Genomic DNA, 10,724 nt, shown 5'->3' on the forward strand with positions numbered 1-10,724 from the left:
GTATATAAATAATGATAAAATGTCCATATGACAAAGGTATAGGTGTGCTCTAGGTTTTCATGTCTACAGAAGCGTCATATGAATTGATTACTTTATTGGTGGTACCAGCTGAATGAATGTGAGGTTGTATAATGGCTGCTGAGGAAGCTTCGTAGGGCAATTCATAGCTGCCTGGTTTTGCTGATTGCAAAGTAGGCACCATTGATTCTGATATAAATGTTCGTTGATTTGGAGACAAGTGATGGCCAAATCTTGACATGACATTGTCCATGTAATTAGGTACACCTCCTCTTTGTGGTTGTGACATTTTTAGCTATAGTATATCCTGAGAGAAAAGAAAAAGGGGAAAATTTTTCATAGTGGTATATATAGGTATAAATCTGGATGCTTGCAAAAAAAAACACACTAAAAAAAAGACCCTTCTTGATAAGTTTGTGTCGTTGCTTATCCAATGGGAGAATTCTTTTTCAAAAGGCAAATATAAAAAATCATCTTAAAACATCATAAATAATCCGTATTTCACGTATAAACAATAGTTGCAGAATTCTGTTTGTAAGCTGTGGTGATACGCTACTATTTGGGCTGTTTTCTATCGTCGTTTCAGTAAATCAATTCGTCATTTGCAATTGATGCCATGTGCACATTGAGTTTTCATCATGAAAAATACTTGGCTCTCAATGGCAAATGATGTTTGATAAGAGTATTGCGTCTTGCTAAGGGGGGCAATGTCATTTGCATCTGTATTTTGAATTACCAGCCAGTCTTTCTGGCAATGCTGACAGTGATAGGAACGTGTCTGACATTAGAAGAGCAGGGGCAATCCCCATGTGGAACTACTTTGTGCTACTACATCTCATAATTGTTTCTGGTCAGGTTTTATCAACCCAGACAAGTGTTCCTGAATATACTAGGCGAGCAGCGCCATGAAAGTTGCCTGGCTCATCTCAAACAATATAACAAGAGGGCCCCACTTCAGTTACCAAGGATTTGAGGCTATTTCTAAGCTAGCATTCATATCATCAGACCTGTATCAAAGGACCTATACATTGTACAAAACTCAAAGACATGAATCTTCCTTTGTAGACGTCAGGAATGGTATCATTGTGGATTTTATCAGTCATTTAATACGGTACGACATTTGTAAGAGGTGGAATTTTGGATGATCTGTGCATTTGCAACGGCTCTTTTGGGAGTTTGCGTAAAGAATCAATTAGAAGAGAGCTTCGTGTAATTACAGCATCACCAGCAAGCAGCTTCCATTGAATACTCTTTCAAAAATGATGACAATGATGGAAACCTCTAAATGTAACATGTATCACAGTTTCCTGAGCATCCATATCATTTAAACCTCTTGTAATGAGACACCTATAACAGCACCAATACTACAACCGTCCATCTATCCAAATTACTCACAAAAACTTGAAAGATTGTTTCCTACTAGACCATAAGCATTTGACATGTCTTTTGTAGCATGAGAAAAAGAGTCACCTAGAGGTCAAGCTTTGCCTGATAATTAAATGAATACCCAATTAATTTGGGTTGCTTTCTCTTTAATTATATATGAACGATACCAATCTGCTAGAGAAAACTAGTAATTCTTGTATAAAAACAGAGAAATCGCACCCTCAGCTACGGATAGACGCAGCGGATGACCACTATTTTGATACAAAGCAACGCAACAATCTAATCATGTCCTCTTCGCCCGGTTCCTCACCGTCACCGCCCTCCTCACCAACTACCATGAATCGTGCATCACTACCACGACTGTACCGAATCAGGACGACAAGCAAACTACTGCTAACTGCTCTGATATTGTTCAGTTTGGCTTCCATCTACATTATGCTGGACTCATTCCAGCATCATCAAAGAGACGTTTCTGGATGTCAAACCAGCTACATGCGACCAGAATATATCAAGCAAACTAATTTTGATAGCGAAATGACTCGGTTTGCAGGAAAATACGGCTTGTATCTGTATCGAGAGAAAGGAGTGGACTTTTCTGATCAAGTAAGACAATGGATAGAAGAGGGATTTGGCTTGGATGCTCACACTTTCTTCCACAGCCAACTGGCGTGCCAGTCCTCTTCATTCATGGACACGCTGGCAGCTATAAACAAGTCAGATCCTTGGCAGCAGAATCCGCATTTTATTACTATAGAAACTATGTCCATGATGCTGAGAAATGGCAGCAAGGCGTCCGTAACCTGGACTTTTTTACAGGTAAAGCAGCACAGGGAGATGCCACAGGCTGAGCAGGCTGACTTACATAGCTATAGTGGATTTTCATGAGGAATTTTCAGCGCTACATGGACAATCAATATTAGAGCAAGCAGAATATTTGAACGACGCTATAGACTATATTCTCAAATTGTACCCACAGACTCGAAAATACGACGCAGAGACCAAGCTTCCAGACCCAACATCCGTTATCATCATCGGCCACTCGATGGGTGGCATCGTGGCTCGCACCATGTTCACCATGAGCAACTACCAGCACGGCACCATCAACACCATCATCACCATGTCTACACCCCACATGCTGCCGCCAGTGCCATTTGACTGGCAAATATCACAGCTATACGACGACATCAATCACTTTTGGCAGGAAGGGTTCTCGCACCACGATCAGCAAGTGGACGACAGCCACAAATACCCGCCTCCACCACATGTGTCTCTTCGGGATATTTCGATTATTTCCATGGCAGGAGGCACACTGGATAATACTGTATGCAGTGACTCTACTAATATGGGTTCGATTGTTCCAGCAACGCACGGATTTACCGTCTTCTCAACAGCCGTACCGCATGTTTGGACAGGGGCAGATCATGTTTCAATTTTGACGTGCAACCAGTTAGTCAAAGTTGTATCAAAGACATTGCTAGACTTGGTAGATGTCAGACGAGGAACACAGACAAAGCCCTTGGAAGACCGTATGCAGATCATGCGACATGCCTTTCTGAGTGGCCTTGAGGACCGTAAAGGAGATGGTTCGGATGTGGAGCTAGGTAGGTGTTGATTGAACCCAGCAGTGTCGCACAAAGATGAAGCACAACTCAACTATTTTGTTTAGGTAACCTCACGTTTTACAACCTTCAGCCAAACGAGGGTCTCTTTCTAAAGCCAGGCGAGAGATGGGTCATTGGCCAGGAGCCCGCAGCCAACATCATACTGCTGCCCACAGTAGCCAATGCGGATGCATTTTCCATCTTGTCTGACAGTGCCATCGGATACAGCGGCAGGTTTGAATTGATGCTGTGCTCCAAGGTGGACGGATACGTTAGCAATGCAACACGTGTTGCTTGTCGATCTACAAACCCAATCGCTGTGCCTATCCCTGCTTCAACGCAGAACGACGTGTCCCCATTTTCTGGTAATACGTTTTCATTCGCAAGCGTTGAGTTCAGAGAAATGGGCGCCTACTCTTATTTGGCGATCATTGACAAGGGAGGTCAGCGTGGCGGATTCTTGGTGGTAGAGCCCTTCAAAAAGAGCACGCACAGTCAAGTGATTCGACAATCCATGCTGTCCATCGCGCTGGAAGGCGTGCATGTCAAGACTGGCCCTGGCCTATTTACTAGCATCCGCATTCCATCCATAGAAAGCCCCATCTTGGCATACCATTTAAAGGTGTCCAGACCACACTGCCGCAACTACCCTACTCACTTTGCACCGTTCCTTAGACAGTCCATCTCTACCATGCATGAATCCAAGTTTTATGTCAATCTAGCAGATAACAATCAAGCAGAAACAGACGTCTCTATCCATGGCCGCACTGCATTTGCATCCATTGTCAGCAATTCACGTGATATCGATCAAAACGGCCTCTCATTTCAGCTGTGGATGGATCCTACATGTCCTGAACCATTGCAGCTGGACCTTTCCATTGACTGGTACGGCAGTGCGGGAAGACTAGGCTTTCGTAATGGCATTATGCTGGCTACGTTCTCTTTTATCACTGTCATGCTGGTGTTTGCTGCTCAAATCAAATGCTATAACGACACAGGTAAGTTTTTCATTACAAACCGCACAAGCATGCCCTTATACTTTGATAGGTATCTATCCCCATTTTGGCCAGGGATTATCCTTCTGCTTTCAGCGATCGTTTCCTTTGGTGATGATGTGTGTGGCCCTCTGCAGTATTGCACAATGCACATCGCCGTCTACGCACTACACATTCGACGATCTGTGGTATTTGCCTTCATCCAAGCTCTCTTGGCAGGATATCATGACTGGAAATACAGATGGCTTCTTTTGGTGGATACCGCTCGCTGGTTTGGCCATGAGCGTGGGCGTGGTGAGTTTGCTATGGCTGATAGTAGATGGCGCCCTTCGTATCGCTGCTCATGCATCAGCCTTCTTATCAAAGCAATGTGGATTGACTAGTTGGCCCTCTCGCAGCCACGAAACGAGGCAGCAGCAGTTTCAGAGACGGGCTGTGACAACCTTGATCTTGTTCTTACTGGTAGCCACATTCATACCTTACCAGTTTGTGTTTGTAGTTGCCTTTCTCGTTCATATAGTTACCTGTGTTAGAGCACTTGTCAGATCAAAGGTTTCGGTAATGCTCAATAACAATGTCAAACGCGTTATTTTTGCTAACTTGCTTCTTACAGCCAAATCGCTCGGATGATCAAAGATCCAATCGCTACAATTTCATGTTTTCGATATTATTACTATTCTTTACACTGTTGCCGTTCAATCTGCCCATTCTGCTGGTTTGGATCAGAAACATATCAGTGCATTGGTTTGTGCCCTTCTCATCCGATCATAGTGTCATGGCTATTGCACCCTTTATGATATACATCGAAATTTTGACAGGCAACCACAAGATGTTACCACGTCAAAAGAACAGGTAGCGTGTGTTGGTAGGCTATTGTCTTTGGAACACTGATATTCATTGTGTTTAGATTTTGGAGTGTCGTAACATATGTAATCATGTACTATATTGTTATCTACGCCTTTCTGTATGGCATCAAGTATACACATTGGATCTATTTTTCGACAAATCATCTAGTGGTGTGGTTCTTGTTTCTTCATTTTCAAGACTCGCATTATGGAAGAGTGTCGTTTCATTATTTGATGGACCACCTCATGCCTGGCAGTAAGAAGCACTCATAAACTAGATCTTCACTTCCTCCTTTCCATTCGACTCCCCCTTCATCCCTAATACTCACTACCATCGTACATATCTTAATTTACTTTTTACATTTACACAAGAACCCCGCTTTACTACATGGCAACAAGCCACATTAAACACTAATACAACTACTATTATTTCTGCTTCTTTCATCAGGCACAGAATAAATACACTACTTAATTTTACTCCATATGTAAATCCCTGGATTTTATTAGCAAAAATAAAGAGAATTCATCAAGTTCATTTTCTGTTGTATATTACGCGCAAAAACTTAGTTCTTTTGAGCACGAGGACCCTTGGACTCACGCTTGGCATGAACCTTCTTGGGTTGTTGAGTGGAAAGAAGAGCAGAAGCACGGGCAACGGCAGCCTATTTGGATCAAAAACAAATACAGGTCAACATCATGGTGCCATCTCGCAAATTTCATCAATAAACACTTACAGCACGGAGATCAGGTCTGTACTTGCTCTTGGCGATCAAGTTAGCAACAGACTTGGAAGTTTGACGACGGGTCTTGGCAATGACAACAGTGTTGATGGACTTCTTGGGGGAGTTTTGCTTGTTGGCCTTGCGGGTGGTAACACGGACACCACGGGCAGCAGGGAGAACAGAGACAGTCTAATTCATACCATTGAATATCACATCCACCAACTCTATATAGTTAAATTTTACCTTGTAGTTGGCAAGACCAGAGTACTTGAAGGAGTTGACGTTCATCAAGTTAGCGGGTTCAGAGGAGAACTGAACGTGTTGACGCTTAACGAGGAAAGAGTTGTTGTTCTTGATGATAGCCCAGACCAAATCGGCACTCATTTTCTAATGCGATGGTAAGATTTAGTCCACAATGTCCAATGTTGAATGATGTTCCTCTCATTATTGTCTCGTTTAATCGCGTGATTCCCCCCGTCATTCGATGGCAAAATCTATCTACTCCTCCTCTTACAGTTGGAAAAAATGACACTTACAATGATATTTTACGTAGAGAAACGAAAGAGGAAGAAAAAAAATTTGCGTTGCCTTGACGCTGATAGTAATGGACTTCGGGGACCTTCTGAGAGTTGAAAAAAATTTAGCAACAGTCCTGTTCAATTGGCTCCCTCTATATGGTGGCTTGTCAAATGTCATTTGTAAAAGGTGGAGCATCATGTCAGTGGATACTCTCAACTTAAATCTTGATGATTTTTGGCTGGTTACTGATAATAATGCCTTCCCAGTACAGGATGAGTCAAGTTTATGGGACATTTTGATTCAATAGCTTGCTTGTTATTTGCTGCTGCCATCTCAATGAGAGGGTGGGATAGCCAGTATGAAAGGCAAATATCGAGATTGCTACAAAAATGATGTATTTTTGGGATATTTAATTTTTACTAGCTGATCTATCTCGCTACGCTCGGTATCGGCGGGTTCTCACTGAAGACATTTTAGATCAGATATAATAAAATTTTGGTATACCAAGTAGATTTTAAGCAATCAATTATTAGTTAGTAAAAGAAAGGTTATATAGAGCCAGGAGGAGGAGAGTAGGGATCTCCCTCAGCACCCTTTTGGCTTACATTGGTATTAAACGAAGTCTATTATTGAAATGATGTGAACGAAAATTCAAGTTTTATGCAGCATTCGTACACCACAGTCTCCACTTTCTGATGGTAGAATTGTCATATCATTCGCTACTGCTGATGCTCTTAATAAGATGGCGACATAGAGCTGGTCATAAGTAAATACAGGACTTGTGTAATATGTGTTTTGAATGAACTTATTGAGCAATTTGGTAAAATTTGAAATGAGGTTTTTAGCGAAAATAACCATAATTTGCATATGAAAGCCTCATAAAAGAGGTTTCAGGGGTTGCTTTGGATCGAGAGAATTACTTTGATTCAATATATACCATAGTAGAAGTCTTCATTTTCAAGGTGAAAAATGCGATCGTTTGATTTTTGATGAAAATCATGAGGTACCCCCTCATGCTTTTTGGTCGATTTTTGGCCATGTATTTTGGGTCCCCAAAAAGTAGAGCAAAGGTGTCAGGAAGTTACTACTAAAGTACAATTGTTTGGCGTTAATCCAGTGGCCCAGAAAGGTCTATATGTCAAGATATGAAGGCTTGAAAACTGCCAAATTTGGTTGTATAGCTTTTATTTATACGACATGAATCACATCTCTAGTAACTGAAATCTTTTGGAAGGGAAGTTCTGCAGCCTATGCAACTTCTAATTCGAATAGGAGGCATATTGATTGTCAAAAAGTCAATACAGTACATATATGGATGGAGTTATTATACAACAAGAAGGAGTGGCTTGAGAACATCCAATTTTTGCATTGGCAATGTGATTTTCAATATATTATTATACCAACGAGATCCGCTGTAATAATGAGACAACAACACCAAATAAGTTCTCAGAGCGTCTTGTAATATATAGCTCTTTTTATGTTTATCACATTTATTCGAGACAAAAGATGCTTGAATAGATATGGCAAATCATAGTTGGCATTTAACGGGGTATGATTTCAGGCGTTTGCTTGTTACGTATAGAGTAAAGAGAATAATAAGGATACCATTAACTGTTCAAACTAGCATTAATGCCGTCTTCTGTATTAAATACTGTGCATAAAGACAAAAGCTATTTTTGAAGTAAACTATCAACAACTCTTTCTCCATCAACGACTTTGTTTAGTCCAATGTGTTTCATTTTCAATTCCTTGATGACTTTTTCCTGTGCCTGTAGTTCTTGATGGAGACATGCAAAAACCTCGAAAACTTTGATGAGGAGCTCTTTGTTTTGCCAGGAAAGGGGAACCACCGCAGAACGGCTTTCAATTGCTTTCCATTGTTAATTGTTAGCAACAGAGTACTGGATGAGAGTCACCTTCTCGATTATCTGGATGATATTGTATCCTTTGAACTGCTCATACTAGACGGATAGAGATTTTGAAGATGGAAAATGAACGAAGAAAGAGTGAATCAACCTCGCATTCAATCAAATGATATTAGTTTGAAAGCCCAGCACGGATGATATCACCATCACCCATTTGATAATTGAAGCAGTGCCTGATATGGTAACCGTATAAAATGCAGAAACTTACTCAAGCGAAGACATTGAGATACCTTGAGCAAAGCACTGCATTTACTCAACAAACGTGCTCAGCAGCTTTTTAGAGAAAAAAAAATTATGAGGAAAGTTAATTTGCTAATTTCATCATTGGCCTATATTCAATCCACCACATCTTAATTCACCACACCTTGATTCACTACCAGCAATTTGATTTTCGTGATTGCACCTGTTTTTTAGGACATGTTAAAGCAAATACACTCTATTGCAATCATCTCTCGTCTAGTTACGATCGGTTTAGCAATAGCTACCTACTTTTTTACTGGAAGTTATGACTCATCTGGAGAAATACAACTAGATGCATCAGCAAAGTGTGTATTGAACGTGTTCTTACGTTGGGATGCACTTTATTTCTTACATATTGCAGAGAAAGGATATGTGTTCGAGCAAGAGACAGCATTCTTCCCTATGATGCCATTACTCGCTAAACTATTAGCAAACACAGGTATGTTATATGATATATAATGCAATGCGGGCACAAGGCTAATGACATCTAGTGTAGTGTTCTTGCCTCTTCAAAGTCTGCTAGGCAGCAGATACACATTGTTGCTCTCTGGCATTACAGTGGCCAATGTATCATTTGTATTAGCTGCAGGTGCCTTATACAAGTAAAGTAATTACAGTACATGCTGGGGTACACGCCTGACTAATGACATTATATCTGTAGATTGACATTAGCAGTATTACCAAAGAGCAAGCAATTAGCCTATGTGTCCTCTATTGCATTTTGCTTATCACCACCTGCTATGTTCATGTCCTCATTCTATACCGAATCGATATTTGCTTTGATGACTTTTACTGGTATGCGATGGGTAATTGAAAAGAAGTACATGCAGTCTGCATTGATTTGGGGTATCGCATCTGCTGTTAGATCCAATGCCATTGTATATGCTGGCTTCTTTTTCTATGATTTGGTCTGGATTCGTTTGATCAGTCGCAAGGTAAGCAAATCAAGCGTGGTATATTTGACAGCGCTACTGATGCATTACAAGTAGAACTTTGTCACTGGATTGGTTCGGTCCATTGTATATACAATGACTACAGCAAGCGGGTTTGCTCTATTTCAATACTTTGCATACACTGAGTTTTGCTCGCTAGATAGACCATGGTGTGCAGACAAGATACCACTCATCTATTCATTTGTTCAAAAGGAATACTGGTATGACATGAGACGTCAATGGGTCGTATAGAATACTGAATTTCACTATCAGGGATGTTGGATTCATGTCGTATTACGAGGTCAAGCAGATACCCAATTTTGTTCTTGCGGCACCCATCATTGCTCTCAGTGTGTCTGGATTGAAAGCTTATATCTATAATAATCCAATTGAATTCTGGACATTGGGGATAAAGAAGAGCAAGGGCAATGCCAATGACGGCTATTACAGCCCCAGATTAGCTGTATTCATGTACCTGTGGGCTTTTCTACTGCTATTTGCCACAACCAACATGCACATTCAAGTCATTATTCGATTCTTTACATCAGTGCCACCACTTTATTGGTACGTGGGGAATTTATGGATCAAAGGATTCTGTGAGGGCAAACACACATGGATGGCCAATGTTGTGCTAGGCTACTTCGCTATCTACGGGTTGATTGGCGTGGTGCTATTCTCTAGTTTCTTGCCTCCTGCTTAATAAAAACACACGCTTCTGTATATATTTCAATCTGGATACAATGCTTGCCGGCTTGTCAATATAGTTCCATACCTGTATATCAAAAGGGAGAAATAATTCGATGATAAAACGAAAGTGGTTGTGTGGCATTCCTTGGATCGAGAAAGTCTGGAATACGATAAAGACATTGACACGTCCATAAGAGTGCTATATAAACAAAGCGACAGCTGCTTTTTATCCTCTTGCTGCCTTTCTTTCCTCATCATTGTCAAAAATGAAATATGCTACTTGCTTTATCGTATCCTTCCTGTTTGTATTCTCAGTGCATGCTTCCACAAGCAGTGAATCAAAGCAGGATGTAGCTGATTCAGGTACAGATCAAGTTCCTCCTATTGGATTTCCGCCCGTAAAGGTCCCTGCGGCTGCAGATAATTCCAACTTGCCACTGCATGTTCAAATCGACACAGAGGGAAATTCTATCAACGTAGATCTCCGTTCCAATGATGCAGATGCATCATCCTCTTCTCAAACACCATCTGGTTTACCAGCCGTCCCAAGTCCTTTCAGATCAGCTGCAACAAAGATTTGGACCCTGTGATACAGCGAATGAAGCGAGATGTAAAGCTAAGAAAGAGATGGGGACTTCTTCATGTTCAAATTCGTCACTGGAAACCGCCTGTAATACTGCTCAAGACAAACCTTGTTCTACAGAGGCTTTGGGTGCGTGTATTGATTGTACAGGTGCCAATGGTGTTTATTGCAGTGCCTTTGGCTGTGCTCAATATGTGGATTAACAAGCGTTCACAACAATAAAGCATAAATATTTGCATAAAATACGAATTTGGTTTTATTTGATTTATCT

General features: G+C 41.0%; 5 protein-coding genes across 5 annotated transcripts; 3 read left to right on the forward strand and 2 right to left on the reverse strand.

Moving 5' to 3' along the window:
- Positions 1 to 49: 49 nt before the first annotated feature.
- PRM10_6 (pheromone-regulated protein prm10) lies at positions 50 to 307 on the reverse strand (the record flags this gene model as incomplete). Its single annotated transcript, XM_064830480.1, has 1 exon — positions 50 to 307. One exon carries the CDS (start codon positions 305 to 307, stop codon positions 50 to 52), a length of 258 nt encoding a protein of 85 aa, XP_064682982.1.
- A 1,382-nt stretch (positions 308 to 1,689) lies between these two features.
- On the forward strand, positions 1,690 to 5,118 carry DBP8 (putative RNA helicase; the record flags this gene model as incomplete). Its single annotated transcript, XM_064830481.1, has 7 exons — positions 1,690 to 2,007; positions 2,064 to 2,220; positions 2,277 to 3,005; positions 3,071 to 4,003; positions 4,053 to 4,558; positions 4,614 to 4,852; positions 4,908 to 5,118. 7 exons carry the CDS (start codon positions 1,690 to 1,692, stop codon positions 5,116 to 5,118), a joined length of 3,093 nt encoding a protein of 1,030 aa, XP_064682983.1.
- A 290-nt stretch (positions 5,119 to 5,408) lies between these two features.
- Positions 5,409 to 5,951, reverse strand: ATC70_011288 (uncharacterized protein; the record flags this gene model as incomplete). Its single annotated transcript, XM_064830482.1, has 3 exons — positions 5,409 to 5,507; positions 5,580 to 5,756; positions 5,811 to 5,951. 3 exons carry the CDS (start codon positions 5,949 to 5,951, stop codon positions 5,409 to 5,411), a joined length of 417 nt encoding a protein of 138 aa, XP_064682984.1.
- A 2,702-nt stretch (positions 5,952 to 8,653) lies between these two features.
- Positions 8,654 to 9,883, forward strand: ATC70_011289 (uncharacterized protein; the record flags this gene model as incomplete). Its single annotated transcript, XM_064830483.1, has 5 exons — positions 8,654 to 8,690; positions 8,748 to 8,853; positions 8,913 to 9,186; positions 9,241 to 9,404; positions 9,457 to 9,883. 5 exons carry the CDS (start codon positions 8,654 to 8,656, stop codon positions 9,881 to 9,883), a joined length of 1,008 nt encoding a protein of 335 aa, XP_064682985.1.
- Positions 9,884 to 10,136: 253 nt separating this feature from the next.
- On the forward strand, positions 10,137 to 10,460 carry ATC70_011290 (uncharacterized protein; the record flags this gene model as incomplete). The annotated part of the gene is made up of 1 exon (XM_064830484.1): positions 10,137 to 10,460. One exon carries the CDS (start codon positions 10,137 to 10,139, stop codon positions 10,458 to 10,460), a length of 324 nt encoding a protein of 107 aa, XP_064682986.1.
- Positions 10,461 to 10,724: the final 264 nt, after the last annotated feature.

The sequence above is a fragment of the Mucor velutinosus genome, assembly GCF_035048745.1.
Source record: "Mucor velutinosus strain NIH1002 chromosome Unknown tig00001564, whole genome shotgun sequence".
Classification (NCBI taxonomy): domain Eukaryota; kingdom Fungi; phylum Mucoromycota; class Mucoromycetes; order Mucorales; family Mucoraceae; genus Mucor; species Mucor velutinosus.